This window comes from Trichomycterus rosablanca, chromosome 2, assembly GCF_030014385.1.
Source record: "Trichomycterus rosablanca isolate fTriRos1 chromosome 2, fTriRos1.hap1, whole genome shotgun sequence".
NCBI lineage: Eukaryota > Metazoa > Chordata > Actinopteri > Siluriformes > Trichomycteridae > Trichomycterus > Trichomycterus rosablanca.
This window is the reverse complement of record NC_085989.1, coordinates 6,620,457-6,645,000: the sequence shown is the minus strand read 5'-3', so window position 1 is coordinate 6,645,000 and position 24,544 is coordinate 6,620,457. Positions and strand designations below refer to the sequence as shown.

General features: G+C 39.1%; 1 protein-coding gene, 1 long non-coding RNA gene and 6 other non-coding genes across 8 annotated transcripts; 7 read left to right on the top strand and 1 right to left on the bottom strand.

Moving 5' to 3' along the window:
* Window positions 1-941: 941 nt before the first annotated feature.
* Window positions 942-7,092, top strand: LOC134329281 (uncharacterized). Its single transcript, XR_010014853.1, has 10 exons — window positions 942-997; window positions 1,469-1,517; window positions 3,824-3,882; window positions 4,064-4,114; window positions 4,296-4,340; window positions 5,170-5,209; window positions 5,377-5,433; window positions 6,224-6,265; window positions 6,438-6,493; window positions 6,953-7,092. It is a non-coding gene; the product is annotated as an uncharacterized LOC134329281 (long non-coding RNA).
* On the top strand, window positions 1,260-1,398 carry LOC134309447 (small nucleolar RNA SNORA16B/SNORA16A family). The gene has a single exon (XR_010011163.1). It is a non-coding gene; the product is annotated as a small nucleolar RNA SNORA16B/SNORA16A family (small nucleolar RNA).
* LOC134309448 (small nucleolar RNA SNORA16B/SNORA16A family) lies at window positions 2,609-2,745 on the top strand. Its single transcript, XR_010011164.1, has one exon. It is a non-coding gene; the product is annotated as a small nucleolar RNA SNORA16B/SNORA16A family (small nucleolar RNA).
* LOC134309446 (small nucleolar RNA SNORD103/SNORD85) lies at window positions 3,916-3,998 on the top strand. Its single transcript, XR_010011162.1, has one exon. It is a non-coding gene; the product is annotated as a small nucleolar RNA SNORD103/SNORD85 (small nucleolar RNA).
* LOC134309445 (small nucleolar RNA SNORD103/SNORD85) lies at window positions 4,151-4,233 on the top strand. Its single transcript, XR_010011161.1, has one exon. It is a non-coding gene; the product is annotated as a small nucleolar RNA SNORD103/SNORD85 (small nucleolar RNA).
* LOC134309460 (small nucleolar RNA SNORD99) lies at window positions 5,238-5,310 on the top strand. The gene has a single exon (XR_010011175.1). It is a non-coding gene; the product is annotated as a small nucleolar RNA SNORD99 (small nucleolar RNA).
* LOC134309461 (small nucleolar RNA SNORD99) lies at window positions 6,299-6,371 on the top strand. The gene has a single exon (XR_010011176.1). It is a non-coding gene; the product is annotated as a small nucleolar RNA SNORD99 (small nucleolar RNA).
* A 1,677-nt stretch (window positions 7,093-8,769) lies between the features above and the next one.
* ctps1a (CTP synthase 1a) lies at window positions 8,770-19,295 on the bottom strand. Its single transcript, XM_063010481.1, has 19 exons — window positions 19,182-19,295; window positions 17,538-17,718; window positions 17,258-17,428; window positions 17,004-17,104; window positions 16,331-16,447; window positions 15,810-15,893; window positions 15,337-15,417; window positions 15,049-15,200; window positions 14,212-14,344; window positions 13,965-14,053; window positions 13,369-13,463; window positions 13,219-13,281; window positions 13,077-13,120; window positions 12,814-12,910; window positions 12,337-12,392; window positions 10,909-11,005; window positions 10,376-10,520; window positions 9,888-9,971; window positions 8,770-9,159 (listed from the first exon to the last, which is right to left on the bottom strand). The coding sequence occupies exons 2-18, from the start codon at window positions 17,713-17,715 to the stop codon at window positions 9,890-9,892; spliced, it is 1,785 nt and encodes a 594-aa protein (XP_062866551.1). The 5' UTR covers window positions 17,716-17,718; window positions 19,182-19,295; the 3' UTR covers window positions 8,770-9,159; window positions 9,888-9,889.
* Window positions 19,296-24,544: the final 5,249 nt, after the last annotated feature.

The window sequence follows — 24,544 nt, the reverse complement described above, 5'->3', positions numbered from 1 at the left end:
CTCTTCATTTAACTGTATATTTAAAACAATTATGCTAAACAAAAAAGCACAAAATACCATCTAAATTTCTACACAAGCTTTAAAAACATTATTGGTCAGATATAAACAAACAGTAAATATTATACCCAATGCGCTACAGACTCTAAAGTAATGGTTTTACAGACAGATCTTAGTCCACCCAAAATACACTGTCACCTCACATCAAGAAGGTCCTGGGTTCGAGCCCCAGGTGGAGTGTGGAGTGTGGAGTTTGCATGTTCTCCTCGTGTCTGCGTGGGTTTCCTACGGGAGCTCCAGTTTCCTCCTACAGTCCAATACCTGCAAGTGAGGTGAATTGGAGATACAAAATTGTCCATGACTGTGTTTGACATTAACCTTGCGAACTGATGAATCTTGTGTAATGAGTAACTACCGTTCCTGTCATAAATGTAACCAAAATGTGTAAAAAAATAATGTTAAAATTCTAATAAATAAATAAATAAACCAGTGGCGTAACTAGGAGCTCATGGGCCCCAGTGCAAAAAATATTTTTGGGCCCCCTCAACAAATTTCACTCTCTCTCTCTCTCTCTCTCTCTCTCTCTCTCTCTCTCTCTCTCTCTCTCTCTCTATATATATATATATATATATATATATATATATATATATATATATATATATATATATGAATGGCTCTGGTATTTTTAATGCACAGTTTTAGTTATTTTAATTTTACTTAAAGAAAATATTGTAATATTAAAAATAACAACCTGGCGAGTGCAGGTCGTGGAGCCCTCATGCCATGGGCCCCAGTGCACCTGCCCCCCCTGTAGTTACGCCCCTAAATTAAACAAAAACATGGTATGGGATGTGATGTTTCACTACATTTCCCACAATGCTTAGCGCTTTACGCAGCAACCAACCAGCCAATCAGCGTTTAGGACCTGACAACATAAAAGAGCCCTTGCCCTTCTCTCTCGCTCTTTCTCTCGCTGTGCTCTTTGCCTGGTTCTGTAGTGGTACGCAATCTTAAAACATCATCCTTATAGTACTTTATATTTCTTTTTAATTAGTCTATTTTGTGTTATTAAGCTGCAGAGCGTTATAAATGTTTTAAATTAATCACAAAAGAGTGTATTTTAATTCCATGTGAAGTGTGGCTGCATAAAGAATGTGCAGGAATGGCGGCTTAGCTTGCACTTCTATTTCTCACGTGGATCGTGAACATAATTAATACTTTGAGTTGTAGTTTGTTTTTCGCTGAATACATTTTTATATTCAAGTGGCCCTGATCGAAGTCGATTTTGTCCTGATTTGTGGTTAAATCGGTCAAGAAGGCGCCTACAGTAAAACTTCCACCGACGGTCGCTGCTCAGTTTCTCTGGCTAACTGATTAGCAACATTATGGGGAAGGATAGCATTACTCTCGTGCTATGTTCAAGTGAACCCACCTTTTTATGTCACTTAAAGTTTTGCGGTTTTTTTAATAGATGGTGGAACACTGGTCGTGTGGAATGCATCGACAACGCCTGGCTGAAGGTTGGTATCTAAAGATTCTGTCATAAATACTAAAGACAATCTGGTTTATTTTCTGCTTTGACTGAGCCTGCACATTTTTTGCAATAGTGTTTTGCTTGGTCATGTTTGCATTTTAAGAATAATAAGTGTGGTTAAACTCCTAGACTAAACAAATGTATATCTTGCTTTGATACCTAAACTAAACACCAAGTGAATTATGTGTAGTGTATGGTGTGGATATGCAATACTAAGCCACAACTGTTACAAACTAAAGTTTATTTGTGATGCATCAACAACCTGATGTACAGATAAAATCAGTACTATACTTGTATTTAACTTTTTCAGTTCAGGAAAGTTAGGCAAGGTGGCTTGGTGGGTAGCACTTGCCTCACAGCAAGAAGGTCCTGGGTTTGAGTCCTTTCTATGTAAAGTTTGCATGTTCTCCCCATGTCTGCATGGGTTTCCTCCCAAATCCAAACACAGGCATGTGAGGTAAATTGGAGATACTATATTTGACATTAAAAACTTGAACTGATGAATCTTGTGTAACCAGTTAATACCTGTCCTTCCATGAATGTAACCAAAGTGTGTTAAAATTTAAAAAAATATATAGTTGCCCAATTTTAATTTAATCTGCTTTAAAGCTGTTGCACTATTCTGTGAGTCTGGTTTAAAGAAATCAAACCACTGCAGTAGTTACTGTTGACAGTCTATATTGTATTAGGTGATACATTAATTGATTAAGGAATATAAATTCGGAAGCCCTCAATTATGTAGTCCTTTAATTATGCATATTAAAAGATTTGTTATTGATGTGCATGCTGTAACACGATGAAATTCTAGAAAGCAATCTTCTTGCCCTTTGCTTAGATTTATTTTTAGTGATTAGTGTTCTTTACAGTGCTGTAAATATAGCAGTAATAGTTCTAGTTGATGGGCTTTCACCAAGCCTATGTACCAGCATGTTCGTCGCTTGTGCCACCTGAGCATTTTGGCTAAATATTGCCAGACATTGCCATTTCAAGTATTGTATGTTAGCATTTATTCGCGCATGCAAGCTTGGAAGCTGTCAGTTTTCTAATGTGGCTGACTTCTCAACCCTGATGTTCATTTCTGGCCCTAATCGAAGGCGTTCCTGTTTCCTCATAGCAGGCGCGATCACAAAAGAGCCTAAATGATCACTTTTACCGACGGTCGCTGTGTGACTGCATCACTAGTCGCTTCAGCAACATAAAGGAAAAGGACAATTTTGCACACTTGCTGAACATGTCATGTACTTGATAAAATGTATCCTGACTAGGGCTGAAACGATTCCTCGAGTAAATCGATTACTAAAAATCATCGATTCAAAGTTTTTGCATCGAGGAATCGTTTAATCCGCACAACCATATACAGCTCACGGTGTTTTACACGGACGACTTTCACTTTTGCGCAGCGTGTTTAACGCTGTGTGCAGGTGACGTGAAGAATCTGAGGGCTGCCTCCCAAATATCTTAAACATAAACAGAACTTAACAGGACTTAATCCGGGTTCTTTTTGCGGACAGTTTAATGAACACTACGTATTTGGACACGTTCGCCGCTCCTGCGAACTGAACGTATCGGTTTAGGACGCAGCTGAGATTTGATAGCGTGGACTGCAAAATATAGAGAGAAAATAGCGAACAGGAGGAGACTGGACAGAGAAAACCACAGAAAGTTTGAGATCATTTTAAGCTGATAAAACTAAAACTCAGTATAACATCCACACCATCAGAGCGTCGTGTTTACTTTACTCATGTTTACTGACTTTACTTCGTTTCAACCACCACAGGCTTTTATGAAGATTTAGGCAAACACATACACACACACCAGATCTACCTCATCTAGAGACACAATCCTGACAGATTTTTATCCCCCTACAAACACCACAAAACCTCCCAACAAAATATTAAAGCTTTATGTTCTGCGTGAGCTGTAGCTGAAACTTTGAGTTTTGAAAGTTGCACTAATTACAGGCTTATGTTCATGTATTTTTGTTTATTATTATTTATGACTTGATGACCTGATGTTTCAGGTTGCCTGTTTACATTTTAAAAGTAAATTGATTTATTTTTGATTTATTTATTTTTGCATTTAAAAAATGTTAAACTGTCCTGTATGCAAGGAATACAAATGTACAGTTTGGTTTAAGAAACATGTCTTATTTAATCTAATATGTATTTGTTTTTGCTCTTTGTTAAAGCAAAAGTATTTCTTATCCGATTACTCGATTAATCACTGGAATACTCGATTACAAAAATAATCGATAGTTGCAGCCCTAATCCTGACTGTTCGTGTCTGTTACAGGTCAGTTAGAATGTCGGTTGTCTGCACCACCCTAGGCAACAAAGGAAGCATATCTACTGGTAAGCTTGGCTTCTCGGTGTAATAATAATGATGATGGCTGTGATTACCTACTTGCCCTATCTGAGAGCAGAGCTTCGATTATGAGACCTTTTTTAAACCTCAACACTGAGCCAAACGAACCTTAATTTGAAAGATTGTATTTGCTTTCATGTTGTTTATGGTTTGTTTTCTCTCTCCCAGGCAAGATGTTTTCCTTCAAGCTGGATCTTGAGCTGCTGAAAATGTGGAATGGTAAATTGAATGTACTTTTTTGAGCATTATAATGAACCTGACAATGATGACACAACTTGCCCTATCTGAGAACAGCTCAATTATGAAACAATCAAAAATCCTCATTGTCCTGAGTCATGCTTCTGTACAGCTTCACTTTTTATGTGGGTGTTGGTTTTGTAGTCATTGTCTTGTTTTTTAGGTGGCTGATCCATCCTCAGTGATGCAAGTTGATTCCAAGTTAAAGGTAAGACTTGAATCTGTAATCCTAAATCAAAAGGCAATAAAATTTACTTTTTATTTGTAAAGACGAGTCAAATTTAAATGACACACAGATGTTAATCAGTGTTATGATGGTAATATATGGTTATTAGTTTAAATGAGTTCAGATATTTACATTCATCTGCCAGTAAGTCATTTTCAGCAATGATTGTGTTCTTATTGGCTAATGGGGTGGCACGGTGGCTAAGTGGGTAGCACTGTCGCCTCACAGCAAGGTGGTCATGGGTTCGATCCCCAGGTGGGACGGTCTGGGTCCTTTCTGTGTGGAGTTTGCATGTTCTCCCCGTGCCTGTGGGTTTACTCTGGGTGCTCCGGTTTCCTCCGGTTTCCTCCCACAGTCCAAAAACATGCAAGTGAGGTGACTTGGAGATACTAAATTGTCCATGACTGTGTTCGATATAACCTTAAGAAGTGATGAACCTTGTGTAACAAGTAACTACCGTGTGTCTGTCATGAATGTAACCAGAGTGTAAAACATGATGTTAAAATCCTAACAAACAAACATTGGCTAATGCAGTCTTACCAGTACCAGGTTTTTATATCCCTTATGTGGAAGAGTTGTAATGGTTTTACACTGTCTTAACTTTTTTTTTTTTTTTTACAATAATAATAACCTTTCCTGATTTTTCTAATTGATGGTGCATTTCTAATGCAGCGAGTGTATTAGACTGGCTTAAACTATAGGTGCATTTGGTGTGGGTAGAATTATACATCGGTACAATCCAAATACAAAGACATAAAACTAAACAGGCTTTTGCTTGGCATTAACTAGTTTCTCTTTACTCCTTGTCTAGGGTAAAAATCATGCTGAAAGAACCATGATGTCCCTTTCAGGTATGTCCATTATAAAACAGAATTATACTTTGATCAAGGATGAAACCCTTTTTATAAGTGACTGCTGGATGAAGCTTGCGGATATGGGACTGAGATCAGCTAATGTCTTTAGCACTGACCTTTTATTGCTGTCGTTTGTGTGTAACCAACATTTTCATATTTTGCAGGTTGGCTTAGTCTGTGGAGTCGTAGCTCCTGTTGTGTTCCAGATATCTAATTAAAAGGTAAAACTTGGTTCTTTAGAAGATAAAAGCAAAAGTCTTGGTGTCTACATAATTGCAAATGTTTATAGGTTTCCCCAGTCACTATAATGTACCAAATTCAGCAAATGTGAATTGTTCTGCTTCAATATAGTGTTATATATTGTTATGCTCATGGGCAGCTTTAATAAACTGGTTGCAAGGACAGTCTTGTAATGGACTAGTAGCTATTAGTTATTATTAAGCAGTTTGTTTTAGTAAGAAACAATCCCTGCTACAAATATCAATCTGTTTAAGAACAGATAAAATGACAAACTGAATGGGACTCATTAGCAATAAGCCAAAATGCATCAAGGAAGACCAATGGACCAAGTTGTACTAAAATCACTCACCAGTACCTGATGTCAGGATGCCCTAAATACACTAGAGACAACAGCTACAAATACCTGGAACTGTTTAACCCTCAAATGAGAAAATACAAGAGGTATCTGAAACTCCTTGGCAGTTAAAATAATAAACAAAAATATAAATGGACAAATGGAAACAAAAAAATAATAAACAGATCTTGCCATAAAAAACATAATCGTGTATTAAAGGTGAAAACTCAAATATTTAGTAAAATGTAGCTGACATTTACATTTGTCATCCAAAGCTTGCTTGTTAAACAAATTTAATTTGCATTCCTAGTTGTCAGAATACAAATATTAAATGCAGCCTAACTTTGTATGCAGGTAGCTTTAATCACATGGTTTCAAAATGCACTCTGATCTAAATCAGCTTTTTGCATGGCTTGAACAATGTTTTCTTTGTTTAGGCTGATCACCTTACAGACAGGGACCCCTGTGCACAGATCCAGGTATGTCAGCTATTACAGTAAACATGACCACTACATGATCAAGGATGAAACCCTTTCTATTAGTGACTGCTGGATGAAGCTTGCGGATATGGGACTGAGATCAAAAGAACTAGTGCTGACTTTCATTAATGTGCCTTGAGAACCACTAACTTGTAGCTCTAATCTTTTGCAGATTTAATCACTGGTGTGGAGTCCCTGCTTCAGCTGTTTCTGCTCATGAAATGATGGGTAAGATATATGTTGACCTGTCAAGTCAACCTGTTAAATCTGTCTTGAGTCTTGTTCACATGAATGAGCCTTGTAAGATCCATTCACACAATCAAATGCGCAGCATGTGGAAAGCAGTGTGCCTAATACACTAACCACATTGTGGTGCATTTTGGAGTTTTGTGCAGTAAAGTTTAAAATCCAAAATTTAAGGCACAAATAACTGGATGCAAATGAGTTTCATCCATCCCCCCCCCCCAAAAAAAAACAAGTTACTTGATGTTTATGGGTAGCACAGTGGCTCATGTAAAACAAGAACTGAATTCCAATAAATATAATTGATGTTTACTGACCTGAAATGTGTTTTGTGGATGGAAGGCTGAAAACATCTTGTGGACACGACCACACTGGCTTTAATATTCTGCTGTTATACTTCAGTTTCTGGCTGTTTTGTAATGTCTTGATTCTTTCCTTGCCTAGGAGTGACTTGGTGAGATGAAATGGTGCATGGAGCTTCACAAGCTTAAAGCAGCTGCTACTGGAGTGACTTGCTCCTAGATGATCACTGATTTTTGTATTTTTTTTTTGTTTATTTTAATAAATAATCATTTGCCTACTAAGTTTGTATTCTTGGTGCTTCCTTAAATGCAACATGAATCCACAGTTACACAGGGCACATAAACATATACTGTATATCTAAAGTAAAATGAATTGTCATTTTGTATGCTATTAACTAGCTGTATCCGCAGTAACTGGGGTTGGGTTTGAACTTGTTACACAATGCCATTTACCAGTGACATTGGTATGTAGGGTTAGCTTTGTCCAAAAAGTATGATTACCTAATATTCAAAACTGTGTAGTCTTTACACTTGCTGATGCTGTTTGTGCTTTAATTTTTAATTAAATTCAGTTCTAATTATGTAAGCTGTTAGAATGAGTAAATCTTTTAGTATGAGTAAAAAAAATATTGAAGTGAATTTATAAGTGTACAATCCTGATGTATGGTTTGTGTTAATGTTTAAAAATTGCTACATATTTAGAACCACATCATTAAAATCAATTGTTAGCACTAATGGTGCCTTCATTTGGATATGCCTTTGTCAGAGAGACCATAAAATAAAAGAAAATGTGCAAGAAATGGGAACAAAGGTGGTAAATTGAGGTCAAGTATTTAGACTTGACTGTAGCCAGTTCAATTAGGTTTTAAAATGATAATGAATTTCTGGAGAAAGCAAAATTATGAAAGCTAACCTGACAATACATTCAGACATGCAAATACACCTACAGACTTTATTTATCTTGTACCTTTTTTCCTACCTGTACTTTCTAAATAAATTTAACTACTGACTGTAACTGTAGACTTAATCATCCTTCTCTTACCCAGCTATCAATATTAATCAGGTGGTGGAGCAAGACCAATTCGAGTAATACAATTACACCATGCTTGTGTGTTGTGGTTTTAGTATATCAGGTGCACCAGGCGATTTGGGATTCTACTGGTATTGACAAGCTGTTAAAACTGATAAATAATTTTGGTTACATCTCTACAACCTCAGCATGTATGAATTTGGGCAGTTTTCCCCCTAATGTTTCATGGCAAATCCTTTCAGATGAAAAGCAACTTATTTGCTATTGTCAGGTCTCTCCACTAATGTTTTAATAAGGTTTGAGTCTGGGCCACCAATAAACATTCAGAAACACCCCAAAGCTACACCAGTGTTGTTTTGGCTGTATGCTTTAGGTCATTGGCATATTAAAGGGTAAACTCATCCATGTCAGAGTTTGTGATCAATCTGGATGCTCTTATATGTCCCTGCCATTGAGAGGCACCCCCAAAGCAGGATCCTGCCACCATTATGTTTCACCATAAGCATGATATTAGCCAGAAGATGGGTTTTTTGACCATAATGCTTGCTGTTTTATCTAGAAATACAGTTTCTCCAAGCAGGCTGTCATATGCCTTTGGGTTCTTGACCATGTTTCTTTTTATATTTGAAAAATACTAGTCACTGTGGTCCTAGAAACACTCAAAGCCAGAGAGTTGAAATATTATTTTATGTATTGTCCTGATCTTTACCTTGCCACAGTTTGATGATGGAGGTCTAGAGTTTCTTGAACTTAGCTTAGGTTCTGTCTTCACAAAGCAGTGTAAATGAAAAGTCCTTATAGACTCAGGTATGTAGACATCTCGATGATAAGTATAGCAAACTGTTTTATTGCTTAAACAGCCAAAGACCTCATGCCACAGCAAAAAAAAAACTCATATGGAAACACTGTATATAACAGTATTTAAATGGTAGTTTTAAAATATAATTTTTATACAATTATATGCAAATCTCAGATGAGAGTTTTTTGAACATACATTTGAAGATGCAATGTAAGTTTTCAAATGCAAAACCATCAGAGGTTTTGAAAGTCGCATTCAATGTTGCTTCACAGCTTTGAACGTAAAGAATCTAGAATTCTTAAAATGGTGCACTGAGGAACATTCTGAACTGTTTTACCATGTGTACATTTTAAGTGATTATGACCTGGTAGAATATTAAATAAAGAAAAAGTAAATACTAGTTTCCCCTGACTAACATTCCCAGTATAACAAGGACCATAAAAATACAGCAATAAATAGTCATAATAGAACACAATTAAAAGCAAGTTCTTCAGAGAAGCATTCCTGCCGTAAGACAGTCCTGCAAATCAAACAAAACAGAGAAAATAAGTGAACACTGATTTTGAAGTGTATGATGAATGCTTTACTTCAGTTATTTGGAAAATAAAATGTAAAAAAAACAACTTTGCAACATTCACAAAGGCTGTGCTTCTTTTACATGCTCCGGGCTGTTACATCCTGGATTAAAACAGCTGAACATTGATTTAATGGTCATTTCTTTAGGTCTAGCTGTAAACCTGCCTTTTTGTTCATTATTCAATGTGCCACCCATGTGACAGCGGGTCTTTAATTACTGCATTACAATTCCAAAGTCAGGGGACTGATGTAAGACAAGAAGGTCTGGCTCCTAACTGACATCCCAATTCATTCCAAAATGTTCAATGGGGTTGAGGTCAGGACAGGGCTTCAAACTTTTCCCACACCAAACTTTGCCTCTAGATCTTGCTTTGTGCATGGAACAGGAATGGGTCTTTATTTAAAGCATATTGCTCTGAATTATTGTTTTAATACAGCTGTTAATAACAGGTGTTCCTGATCATTAGTAAGAAAGTCAACAGTTTGGCCATTGAGTGTACATTTAGTGCTGGACGCATGACAATCAAATTATATTCCATAAAGTTTTTTTTGTGTTTTATTTAGTAGCAGATCAGTGTTTGAGCTCCAGAATGACTTTGTAAAAGTAGCACTGATTTCATTAATTACACCTTAACATGCTTTTCAACAAGCAGATCCAAAATATGAACATACAGTCAGTTGGAGATGGAGGGCAGTTTGAACTCTGCGATCTCGGAATCTGGAGAACTGCTGCCGCTGTGATCGCTGTACGTGTCTCTGTGAAAAGAGAAAGAAGCAATGAACATGTAAGCGGCCATCAATGTCATCACAAACCGACTCTTGTTCCTCTATGTATGACATTTATTAAACGAAGATCTAAAAGAAACCACCATGTTAACAAAATAAACATGCTTTTGAGTCATAAAGTTGTACCAGACTCTAAAAGCCCAGAAGATTAACGGCCAAATTAATCCCATAATAAATAAATTATTATTATTATTATTATGATTTTAACATCATGTTTTACCCAGTTTGGTTACAAATCTAACCAATCAAATCTAATTACATCATCTCTATCTTTTATCTGTCCATAATCGTCTGACTTTCTCGGTCAGTGTACTGTCATTGTAGCTATCACTTCACTTATCCACTATCTGAGGTACAACAGTTTGGGTCAGTACCGTGGCGAGAGACGGCATCCTTTCTGCAAGTAGCTGTGCAGCTTTCCGGCAGCAGCCAGGAGCAGGCCGAAGTACGGTGGCGAGGGCTTGATGGGACGAGACGTGAACTCAGGATGATACTGCACTCCCACAAAATACGGATGATCTGAACAACAAAAAAGAAATGAGACGGACAGCTCAGTTATTTCAGCGTTCTAAAAATAAACAGTTCATATCATTTTTCCCCCACAGCTTAAGGGTCTGTGTTGCGGCGGGTTTCTAGGAAACACAATCTCTCAGACATAGCCGAACATGTCTGTGTAGGCGCCCAGTTGACAGATGGCACCTGCTGAGATTCCAAACCAGATCTCAGTGGTGGGCTAGAGTAACAGACCACTGTACCACCCAAGCACCTGCTCCCCTCACTGGGAATTTGAACCCTGGACCCAACGACAGCGGGCTGGCGTGATTTACCATTGCGCCACCCAAGCACCCCATTTGAACATATATAAATGATGTAAAAATTTTTTCGGTGCTGAAACAGCTTTACTCACCATCCAGCTCAATGACCTCCATCCTCTCTCCTTCTACATCCTGCCCAACAAAGTGGAAGCCCTTCTCCTCGAAATGCTGCTTCAGCTCTGGGTTGACCTGCCCAGGTAAAATAAACATTTTATAAATGTCATAAGATGTCATGTACAAGTCCTTATTATAGTCTTTGTAAAAACACCCACACGACCTCAAAACTCAGCTACATTCGTCATTCTTTATCGTGGATTCACTTTTTGTTTCCACAGTTTTGGTTTACAAACATTACATGAGAAATAAATCATGAATTTATTGTCACATCCTATTCAATATAAGACTAGAACTTCTTCTTCTTCCTCGGCCTTTGTCCCGTTCGGTTGCGGGGTCGGCTCTCGGCGGATCATGAGCCTGACACAACCCTCCCTATTTTATCCGGGCTTGGGACCGGCACTACAATGCACTGCTTTGTGCATCTAGCGGCTAGGTATCTATAGGACAATTCAGTGTTTCCAATTAGCCTGATGGCATGTTTTTGGACTGTGGGAGGAAACCGGAGCACCCGGAGGAAACCCACGCGGACACGGGGAGAACATGCAAACTGCACAGAAAGGACCCGGACCGCCCCACCTGGGGATCGAACCCAGGACCTTCTTGCTGTGAGGCGACAGTGCTACCCACTAAGCCACCGTGCCACCCACAATATAAAATTAGAACTAGCAGGTACAAAAAACTTTGGCCAATTTTAACATAAAACTTTTGTTTTTTTAAAAAGGTGGAAAAATACCAATAATTTTGGCCAAATCTGTAGCAACAACAAAAAGGGAAGCCAATTCTACATTACCAGCCATACTTTTGGAATGAGATGACAACAAGCTTCCGGTCAATTGTCCATGCATATAGGTTTTGCATTATTGTTTCCAGATGCACCGTACATCAATCGAAGAATATTTTGCATTGGAACACAGCTTAGTTTGTTTATGCAACGTGAATGTAAAGTTTGGACACGTCTACAGCTTCTGCATTTAAAGTAAACTTACAAACACTGACTGAATACAGTGGTATTAATGTGGGAATTTGGAACCTTGCTACCTACACGCCACCCTTTCCAAGCCAATTCCTCTGGCATATTACCATGCATAGACAATCACACTATTCTCTCTGTATTTCTGCTGCTCATGTCAGTGTCTCGCCCGGACAGTAGAGGCTGCTATCAGAGGCAAGAAGGTAATTCCCAAACTGGCCCTCCCTTCCTGATAAACAGCGAGCTGTGTCTGTTGATCGACCGACGAGGCGTGTGGCACCACTGACACTCAAAACCAGTTCACAGAGAGGACGGGCTAAAATTGGAATTACTGTAATTTTAGTACCAGTAGTCTGAACAGCAGGGTTTGGGTGTATAATGCTTCGTAAAAAGAGGAGAAACAGTAGAGAAATGAACAGTAGAGGTGACGTACTTCAAAACGATGTCTGTGCCGCTCATCTACGTAGTCTACATCTCCATAAAGCCTTCCTGAAAGATAACAGATAAGCCTGTATGTATACTGCACAAGCATCAATCAAAACATAAACGGACAAGTTTCATATCAGCAAGTCTTTTTATTTCAATTGCTATTTACACCCCCCCCCCCCCCCCCCCCCGATCATGGAGAGACCGCTCACCACACCCCCCTAAGATACGTGTCCACAAAGAGCCGTAACGCATTAACATACAATGCCATACAGAGAGCCGTGCTGGCGAGTGTAGTGCTAGTGCATAGTTTTTTCTATATATTTCTCCGTCTCTCCACTCTCAGTTCAAATCAAACATCAGCAGATGGAAATGAATTTGACTGATGTTTTACACAGCAGCATTAATTGAACAAGGACTTCTTTGTCAGTTCTCGGTTTATCGGTAAGTAAATCAGAATCATGTTATAAAAAACTGTACTTACTTAATATGCTAGACTTGTTCTTGAAAATAGTCCTTCTCTTCCCCAGCCTCATCGTGCCGCCCATCTGTCCGGGATTGTGCTCAGGCATGTCGATCACCTACAAAAGCCGAATAAATAATTGGAACAGACGTTTGTCCAAAAACTTTATGAACATATTGTTGATTAATAATAGAAATGTAATTAATAGGAAAAACGACTTTTCCTAGAACTATAGGGATCTAAGCTCTTCAACCTGACTTGCACTTAAGAGAACGTAAACTCACCACAGGGTATTTTGATTCTGGGTTGAATTCAGTGGAGTTAGCATCTGTTGAAAACAAAGTAAGATAAATCTAATTAATAAATTTGGCATGTTTAAATTGATCTTCATGCAGAGCCAAGAGAAGTAAAAGCACTAAGACTTGCCTGCCCAGCCCAATGTGTTCCTGGCAAATTCACAAACTGCCAGCTGCATTCCCAGACACACACCTAGAACCATTACAGCACAAATTAAATCAGGATTCAAACTGTCAGCATGTAACAAAAAGTCACCTTAAACTTAGCATGTAATCTCACCTAAGAAAGGTTTCTTCTGCTTACGAGCCCAGCTGATGGCCTGAATCTTCCCTTCAGTTCCTCTCACTCCAAAACCTCCAGGTACTAGAATACCACTACAAAGACACATCAGCAATTTTTAGCACCACCAGCAACACCAGTTTGATCTTAAGGAACTCCAGTGGCCTGCAAGAACCTGTACTAAAGCCCACTGACTGTGAGCCCGGTCATCTTCTTACCCATCAGTTCCTGACCCAATAAATGACTATATGAGCACAAATTCCCACAGACATGTTTTAAAACCTTTTGAAAACCCTTACAGCAGATTGAGGTGGATTCCCACACAAAGCTACACAGTGTATGGAGAGACACGCTATACCCTATGTGATTGTGCCACCATCTGTACTGTAAGCTAAACCAATCCCGAATGTCACATATTACAACAGAAGCAAAGAAAGCCCCATCTGACCTTCCCTCCCTCTGAGGCCCAGTCGGACGCCTGGCTAGGTCGTTAGCACTGAACACTCCACACTGATGAGGTATCGTAGGACAACGCTGTGTCACTGAGCGACTGAACCCAGGTTATCAGAATTTGCATCAACAAGCTTCTCACTTACTCGGCACTGCAAAGCTTCTGCCATGCTTCATGGTATTTAACAGGTTCATCGTCCAAAGTCGCAGGTTCCAAGTCCGCTGAATTAATATACTAGGAAAAAAAGATAAAAGATTGAGAACTGACTGCTGTTTAAAGCTCTAAGCATCTTCATTTATCTTTACTAGCGAGGAAGTACAAGGCAGCATTGCAATGTTGATTTTCTACATTATTACTCAGCAGAACTAATTTAGAAAAGCATGGACACTCACTTTGACCTCGAGTTTGTGGCTGATGGCCAGGGCTGAGTGCTCCAGCGCTTTGATAACTGATGCGTAAGAGTCTGAGAACTTTGTGTACTTTCCGACCAGCGCAATGGAACAGTGCTCCAGCAGCCTGTCCGACCTGAAACACACAAACATGCTGAGTGAGAGGCTAATGGAGACCCAGTATGAACTCAAATTTCATTACAACACAAAAGCAGAGCAGGCAACTACTGTAAAAAAAAAAAAAAATTATAAATAGAATATTGGCACAATTTGGTTTTCAGGCTAGCCTGCATGCTAATAATGCTAGCAAGTACCACTTTATCCACTGGCTTTAAAGTGCAGCCCTCCTATTACCCCCTAGTGGTTAGCACTATGTCATGATAATCAGGATCTTTAATATTCCATTTCCACGTTTTACCATCACTTTGTCCTGTTCAGGGTCATTGCAGGTACAGAATCACTGGGCACAATGCAGAGCAAATAATTCATCCCAAACAGAACACCAATCAATCTCTGAGACTTGAGCAAGGCATAGCCAATCATCTGCCAGTCTGTATATACGCTTAACTGAATTATAGCACCAGTGATGATTCAATTGGATCCCAGTGGTAGTGTTTGATTTTTTTTTTCATTCAACCTTAAATCTAGCATGACATCTGGAGAAAAAAAAGCACATCATGATGACTAGTGAGCAGTGAAATGTGGAGGCCAGGTTTGCATGTTAGACAGCAAGTTTCCTCATCCTGAAATCGCCTGTCGTAGCTCAGTAAAATTTGCACCAAGATTAACAAAACTATAACGTTTCATGAACCCACTTTATTCTTTCGCCACCTCACACACCTGTCAGACATCTCTTTCCATTTGGTGAGCAGCTTTCTGGGCCGACTCTCGATGGACATGCTGAGCCTTCGGCAGAAGTAGTTTACTACGCCCTGTTCCTCCAACAGTAAGGGCACTCTGTAGATGGACGAAACATCGTGGACACATATCACCTAGATACAGATGTAAAAACAATTAGTTGATGAGTTGGAAGAATGCATTAAATCAGGATTGGGTCATGACCTTTGAGTTTGTGTGATGTTTAGTTTAGAGTAAATATTCTAATCTGTGGGGGGTTTGATAACTTGCCTGTTCGGGTTCCACATGACAGAACATAGAGATCTTCTCCTTCACCGGGTTTTCAAGAGGTGTGGAACAGCGGCACATGATCTTGGGGGGAAAAACAAGAACAGTGCTTTAATTATACAAGGAAGAGTTTACTAGGTTGGATATGATATACACTTTCACTATACACTGATGAGCAAAAGCATTAGAACCACCATCAAAAAATGTGTGGCCAATCCTATTTCTGAACAATTGTGAACATCACAATTAGGAGTATATCAAATGTGGGGCTGATGGTCCTCATAATTTACAAATGAATAGCAGCAGATATGATCAGCCTGAAGACCTGAGTGACTTTGATAATAACCAAATCATTATGGCCAGACAATCTCTGGGCAGGTCAGAGCTGTTCTGACAATACATTAGGCAGGTAATTTTCATGCTTTAGCTCATTTGTGTATATTTAAAATGTTCACACGAAGATGAAAATGGCTCACCAGGTCTGGGGAAAGGCCGAGTCCTCTCAGCTCCCTCACACTGTTTTGGGTGGGTTTGGTCTTCTGCTCTCCTGTCGCACTGGGCTAAAGGTTAGACAAGGCAAATGAAACGTCTGTTTAACAAATTAATCAATAGGGCAACTGATTCATCAGTGACCTGATAAATGGGGAAACCACTGAGTGCTTTGAAAACAATGAGCCACCATTTAGTGGATCTTAGGTCAGTGGGATTATGACACACTTGTCATAAAATCTAAGAGTAATTAAAACAATGTTATATGTAACATAGTTATTTGTATTACTGTGTTTGAGTTAATTAAATAATCTCACTTTAATTTGAACCAAGACAAATATACAATATGGCCAAAAGTATTTGGACTAGGGAGACAAATTGTGACAATGCATTTTAAATGATAAGCAACCATTATTAGTTGGCAGTTAAAATAACAAGCTCAGATTGTTTAAATAAGATGTTAGAAAAATAATAAAAAAAAAAAAAATGAGAACACCGTGACGCTTACCTGGGGAACTAAACTGACGTGGATGTTACAGAAGTTTTCCCTCTTTACTTTAAACTGGAACTGTCTGAACGCTTCGATGAAAGGCATGCTCTCGATGTCTCCGACAGTGCCACCCAACTGCACAGATGCATTCCAATATCCAATCAATTATTAGCATGACTGTTACTATCATAACGGTACTACCAAAGCATTGAGGTGAACAATGTATTTTCTAACATATATTGAAAAGCAATAAAGAGACAACACACACAAACACAGATGGGTCTTCACAGTAATGATGTTTATCAATTGTTGTCTCTGTAGAATTCAGGATGATTTTTAAGGTAGTTTTTCCAAATATGACCAAATAGATTTTAAGGTGAGACTGGTCCTGATGCAGTGGAGTGTCTGTGTGTTTGGTGTGGGTCTGTTGCCGGTGTGTGTTTATGCTCGGTATATGCATGTCTACAGATTGTTAAATTGTTGTAGTGCAGTGTGTGTAGATTGTTGATGTGTTTATACAGTGTTGATGTGTTTGTGTGTTGCAGTTGCCCCATACCTCAGTACCATATGAAACCATATAGATTCTAATAATAATTTTTATAATTGATACCAATTATCTCATTGTAGGGAATAAGACAAAACAGAGGCAACGAACCAAACCCAGTGAGCTCTAGTTTAAGTGCAAACCCACCTCTATGACACAGACTTGAGGCTCTACTTCGTCATCGTCCACAGGAACCTTGGCTTGCTTCATCACCCACTCTTGAATGGCATCAGTTATGTGTGGCACCACTGTAAAAAAAATTGTAGATTGTAGAAAAAATTATTTAAGTTTCTGCTGCACAGCTGATGATTGAACATTCATGGTTTCATCATTCACAGCAGGTTAGAAATAAAAGAAAAGAAAGAAAGCATTAAATAAATTAAAAAAACATATTTTTGTACCCTGCACAGTTTTGCCCAGATAGTCTCCTCGCCGTTCTTTGTTAATGACAGACTGGTAGATCTTGCCGGTGGTGAGGTTGTTGTCTTTGGTAAGACGGATGTCCAGAAAGCGCTCATAGTTTCCCAGATCCAGATCCACTTCTCCTCCATCATCCAGCACAAACACTTCACCTGAACAAACATACGCAGTTAGTTTACAGCTCATAAAAGAAAATCATAAAAACTCAAAACTTCCCCTAGACTAAAAAAAAAACTGAGCTAAAAAGGTCTACCACTTTACCATGCTCATAAGGAGAAAATGTTCCAGCATCAATGTTGATATAAGGGTCGATTTTAATGGCCGTCACATGAAGGCCGCAGGATTTCAGAATAGTACCAACACTGCTGGCGATGATGCCTTTACCGATTCCGGAAATGACACCACCCGTAACCAGAATATACTTCATTGTGGCGTTCATATGCTGTAAAACAAACAAAATATGAGAAACGTTAATGAAAAACATTCAAATAAAGCAAGCTATTTTGCTCGAAATAAAACAAACAAGTAAAAACATCCCACGATTTTGTAAGCCTTAGGGTAAGAGGACAGAAAAGCTACAGCAACTCTTTTGTTTTTACACAGTCAGCAGAAAAGCATTTTGGAATGTGCCACAGGTCAAACCTTACTGTGGATGGCCGAGGTTGCTTCATCCACTAGGCTGTCCCTAATTCATCTTATTTCGTGTATATATGTCCATTATTTTGTGCATAATGAGCATAAAGAATAAGAAGCTTTTGTAGTCTTTACGAATCACTCCTGCATATTTTAAATTTTATCAATACATTTAATTAACATTGATGTGGATCTCTCACGTTGTTTGCTGTAGTTTTACGACGGTCCCTAACTGGAGCCCCTTTAGAGGAGTTAGCTTAATGTTCGTCAAATATAAACATATAATCATTTTGATTTCGGTTACATTCGGAATTGAATTGTTTATTTAGAGAACAGAATGCCTTTGTGTCATATATACATAGACAGGTGTACAGTTTGGAAGCTGGGGTCAGAGTGCAGGGTCAGCCATTGTATGGTGCCCCTGGAGCAGAGAGGGTTAGTTAGGGTAAGTCCTTGCTCAAGGACCCAACAGTGGCCGCATGGCAGAGCTGGGATTCGAACCCTCAACCTTTCACTTGGAAGCCCAAAGCTCTACCCACTAGGCTTCCACTGTCCCAAATTTGTTCATATAACAAGTACTAGCAAAGTGTGTATACAGAATAAGAAATAACTTTTCTAGTCTTTATGGGACACTGTAACCTGTACAGTTAAACTTTAGGTATTTAATGAAATGTACCTTTCTAGACCCACCTTTTTACTAAGCACTTAGGCTGACTTGTACTTACTAACACTCTTATTCATTTATATATATATAAGAGCGTCTGCTAAATGCCAATGTAAATGTAAAGGTAAAATGTAAAAGAAAATTTCAATTGTAAAATGTAAATGTAAATGTAAAATGTAAATCTAAAGAGTAAATTGAAAATGTAAATCTAAAATGCAAATGTAAAATCTAAATTGTAAATGTAAAATGTAAATCTAAAATGCAAATGTAAAATCTAAATTGTAAATGTAAAATATAAATATCTTTTGCTGTACGCTCACGTTGTTTGCTGTAGTTTTACCACGACCCCTAACTGCACTAAAAAGAGGGAGCCCCTTCAGGCGAGTTAGCATAATGTTCGACAAATATAAACACATAATAATTGTGTATTTTGGTTACATTTGGAATTGAATTGTTTATTTGTTGACTAAACTCAGTATTAAATGCAAATATAATAAGTACCATTATTTCAAATACCGTGAAAACAGAATGGCGGGTACACCAATGATGGAATTAGCACCGACATTTCACAACAAGCTTTATATTTCAATAAGATGTCGTCGACTCACCAAAAAGCAGGAGGTCAGTGTGTGTGTGGAGGTCAGTGTGTGTGGAGGTCAGAAGATTTTAGGTTAGTTAACGAGCTGAACTGTAAGCGCAGGTTCACACTAACACAGCGTGGTCCTGTTTCTCGATGGGTTTACTGTCGGGCTGTGAAGCAACTATTGATCTTCATCTCCATCTATCGTGTAGGAGCAGAAAGAAATTCTTTTTCTTCTTTGGGTTGTGCAGTGGGTAGAGCTGAGCCACTTAAGCTTTAATTTAAGGTCTGGGTTCGAACCCTAATTAGGCTCCTGGGTCCTTTCTGTGTGGAGTTTGCATGTTCTCCCTGTGTCCAAGTGGGTTTCCTCCAGATGCTCTAATATTGTTGAATATTCCTTCAACAAATCTATTGACATGCCAGTTGGAGCTACAAATTGTCCTAGATTTAGATTTGGTGACTGGGGAGGCCATTGAAACCCCAGTAAGGTCTCCTTTACTGCAACAAATCTAAACAAACAAACAAACAAATAAACTAACTAACTAACAAGCCACAAAAATCTCCTTTCCACTCTAAATACTGGCTGAATACTATTAAATTATTATTAATTTAAATACACATTTAAATTATTAATATGTATAATATTAATATGAATAATTAATCATAAATATTAATATTATATTAGTCAATTAATTAATTTAAGTTAATAAATAATGTATAAATAAATACATTATATTAGTACATTAATATGAATAAATATTAATAATTTAAATTATTAATATTCTAAATACTCTTACATATTTCTTAATAAAATAAATAAACAAATAAATATCTGTACCTAAGGCTGGTCATTTTGACAAATTTCTTTAGTCAAAGTCTTCATTGACTTCCAGGTTCCATGCTTACCATAATTGTTACACTGATTTCATTGCATTAATGCATTTTCTCCCCTTTTTCTCCCCCTTTAGCGCATCCAATTGCCCAATTGCATCGTGCTTCCTCTCTGCCTATGCCGATCTCTGCTCTGACCGAGGAGATCGAAGCTAACCCATGCCCCCTCCGACACGTGGGCAGCAAGCTGCATGCATCTTATCACCCACACATTGACGAGTGTTGTGCCACCTAGCGTTGTGTACGGAGAGACACACCCTAGGAGCACTCCTTCACCATCTCTGTGCAGGCGCCTCCAATCAGCCAGCAGAGGTCGTAATTGCACCAGTCTGACAGAGAGAGACCCATATACGGCTTAGTCCCGCCCACCTGAACAACCGGCCAATCGTTGTTCATGTGGCCGCTAGCTTTTGGGTAAGTCTCTGAATGAGCTTGAGATGTTCAGACTACATACAATGTTCAGACTCCATCAAACATCTGTGGAGAGACCTGATGATGTTCACACTTCCATCCAATCTGATTTCAAATCAGAGTTTGGAAAGATCTACCATGAAGAATGGGATAAACTGCTTAAATCCAGGGACCGATATGCTGTGATGGCAAGGGTAGGGAATATTTCATTAACTTTATTACATTAAATGAACATTCAAATGTGGGAGGCATGGTGCCAAAGGTGGTATTGATGTGGCACAGCAACATGAGTTCCTTGGTCGATCCTCTCCTTTGGGTACTGTTTGTGACAAATTTTGGAATGTTTTATTGTCGTAAAGAGGCTAAAGGTAAGTAGGCTACTTGAAACGGTCACTGGTTGTGATTGATTAAGTGAATGGATGAGTGTGTGCAGCCAAATCACAACACTCCCACTTTGATACTTCACTAAACTGTGCAGTTCAATGCATCACTGTGTAACTGCTGTTCTTGATGCTTTCTGGTCATCCTTCAAACTTGAAAAGTTGCCACTCAGGTGGCGCAGCAGTAAAAACACACGCTGGGATCTCGAATACATCGTATCGAATCTCAGCTCTACCTTGCCGGCTGAAGGCTGAGCGGCCACATGGACAACGATTGGTCGGTTGTTCAGGTGGGCGGGACTAAGCCGTATATGGGTCTCTCTTTGTCAGACTGGTGCAATTACGACCTCTGCCGGCTGATTAGAGGCGCCTGCACAGAGATGAGGAAGGAGTGCTCTTAGGGTGTGTCTCTCCGTACACAACGCTAGGTGGCACAACACTCGTCAATGTGTGGGTGATAAGATGCATGCGGCTTGCTGCCCACATGTCGGAGGGGGCGTGGGTTAGCTTCGATCTCCTCGGTCAGAGCAGGGATCAGCATAGGCAGAGAGGAAGCACGATGCAATTGGGCAATTGGACGTGCTAAAAGGGGGAGAAAAAGGGGAAAAAATGCATTTAAAAAAACAAACTTGAAAAGTTACTGCTCGCTTCTCTTTTACTTTTCTTAATATTAGTAATTATTTATCTAAAAGCATGCTGGCAAAGTTTGTGTTGCTCACCTGTCTGGGGAATACTTGTGGTTCCATGAACTTTTCATTAGCAGATTATCAAACCAGTTGTACTAAAAGGGATGTTTCATGTAATGTATTGGATCTGTAGCTTTTCCATAGACATTAAATGTACATACTCTTTAATAATTTCTATTAATTAGCTTTTAATTTGAAATTAAATTGAATGAATAAGCAAATTTGTTTTCACGCCACTGCCTTTGAAGCTGCCTTGATTGAAGTTACCAGCAGGTGGCGCCATTGCCTCACAAGAGCACTAAAACGCTGAAAAACTGCAGTGTAGCGCATCTGTCATAAATAAGCTACATGACTATGACTTCTTTGGCACTAATTTAAAGAATGAAACAATCTGTTTGAAGTCCTAAGTGTGTTCTTTTAGTCAAGCATGTGATAAAAATGTTCAGCAGGTAAATCTAAAAATCTGGAATCTGTTCCCCCAAGGGTAAATGTGTTCTTAGTAAGTAAGCACTATATTTGGGGTATTTTTTTGCTATTGACCTGAATAGAGAACAATATTTGTTTAAAATACTAAACCTGGCAACCCTGCTTCAAACAACAGCTAACATGCTACTAAATGTGTAAAAGGTCCTAGTTAGCAACGTGAGCACGAATCATAGAAGGTGATTCAGCGTTGAGCAGAATTAATTGTTAACCACATGAGTCACTCTGTAACGGCAGCATGTGTTTAGGAAAGCAGTTTGGAAGAGGAGGAGGAGGAGGAGGAGGAAAAGGAGCAGTTTTACATCCTACCCTAAAAAAGAAACCGATTGCCTTGGGTGGTCGGCGAGATGTGGGAGAGCTGTGCTTTCTTAGCTGGAATTGACCATTTTCAGAAAAGCAGTGTCACACACACACACACACACACACACACACACACACACACACTTACATTCGAAACACTTACACCCTTGTAAGGCATAACATCCCAACCTGCACCATGCTTTTATTTGGGGGTTTAACATAAGCCCTTGACTTCCACAGTTCCCCTCAAGCTGTTTTGGAGCAATTGGATGCATATTTTAAAAGTTATTGAAGTTTTAATATGCTGAAAATTTTAAATGCTATTGATAGGCTGAATACTTTAAATGCTATTGAAATTATGAATAGAAATCTGGTTTTTTATCATGTAATACAGTGTAAATGTGTCAGTTTAGGAGCTGTAGTGTGTAATGTGGGTTACACTTGATAATATGCTGAAAATTTTAAATGCCCCCTTTCATGCTGTTCTTCAATGGTCAGGACCCCACAGGACCACCACAGAGCAGGTATTATTTGGGTGGTGGATCATTCTCAGTGCTGCAGTGACACTGACATGGTGGTGGTGTGTTAGTGTGTGTTGTGCTGCTATGAGTGGATCAGACACAGCAGCGCTGATGGAGTTTTTAAACAACTTACTGTCACTGCTGGACTGAGAATAGTCCACCAACCAGAAATATATCCAGCCAACAGCACCTCTTGGGCAGCGTCCTGTGACCACTGATGAAGGTCTAGAAGATGACCGACTCAAACAGCAGCAATAGATGAGCGATCGTCTCTGACTTTACATCTACAAGGTGGTCCAACTAGGTAGGAGTGTCTAATAGAGTGGACAGTGAGTGGACACGGTATTTAAAAACTCCAGCAGCGCTGCTGTGTCTGATCCACTCATACCAGCAAAACACACACTAACACACCAGCACCATGTCAGTGTCACTGCAGTGCTGAGAATGATCCACCACCCAAATAATACCTGCTCTGTGGTGGTCCTGACCATTACAGGGTGAAAGCAGGCTAAAAAAGTATGTAGAGAAATAGATGGACTACAGTCAGTAATTGTAGAACTACAAAGTGCTTCTGTATGGTAAGTGGAGCTGATAAAATGGACATTAGAAATGTTTCTAATGTTATGGCTAGTGAGTGTATATTTGGTGCTACCCCAAAGCAGTGCATCATAACATTTACATTTATTTACCTCTAGGGACAGTGTAGAGCAGCCAAAACGAAGACCTAGACGTAGACCAAAGGTAAGAATCAACCCAGATCTTCAGGACCATTTTGCCAGCAGTTTTTTTTATTTGTTCTTGTTTAACATATTTTTCACACTTTTCCTTACATAACGCTTCTAGTTCTAAGATATTTTCAAGTCAGAAATCAGGGGATTTTGAGGGCTGTTACAGTATGTGGGGTCTCGGGCCAGAACATGAGCAGTTCTGAGAGTTTTCACGGTGTCTGTCTGAAAACCTAGTGAGCTGCCTTGCTTCCCACTGCCTGGAGTAGAGAGGATTCTAACTGACATCAAACTTTAGAAAGTATAAGATTATTGAGATGCTTTAGCGATTATGTCATTCGCTGTCCCTGCCCACCATAGCAGTTTTAGCTTACTAAGCTAAGAGAGTTTGCCTCAGGCCACTGAAACCCTTGGGTGACACAACCCGCTAGCATTCCAGCTAACATCTCATTACATTAATTTAACAGGCACATAAACACGAAATGACATGTACACATACACCCGTTGTGGAGGCTTTATGTTACATTATGTAAACTACAGTGGGACCAGATTGCCACCATTCTTATTAATTAAGTATATTTAGTTTTGTGTTTCATTGTAATGCATTGTTTGTGTTGCTTGGCTCGTGGTAAAAAATCATGGACAAAATGTGGGTCGCTTGAATATAGGACCTTTGGGACCCCTACTGACCAGATAATGTTTGGTCAGTTGATGATTCTCATCCATGCAATGACACTTACATGGTTTGGCTGCTCGTACTCAAATCTTCCAGCCTGGCATTGAGTCAGAAAGAGAAACAGATAGTAATTTGTTGGTGGCTGCCAACATCGCTGTGTACCAGCATACATATTCCTCAGCGGAAGAAGCTAATGAAGTTTATTGACACTGAACCGTGGGTGCCAGCGACTAAAACTGCTGATCACTTAATGAAAGGTACATTTTGGAGAAAAATAGGTCTGACCATCCAAGAGTGATGTGCCCAAACCACAGATAC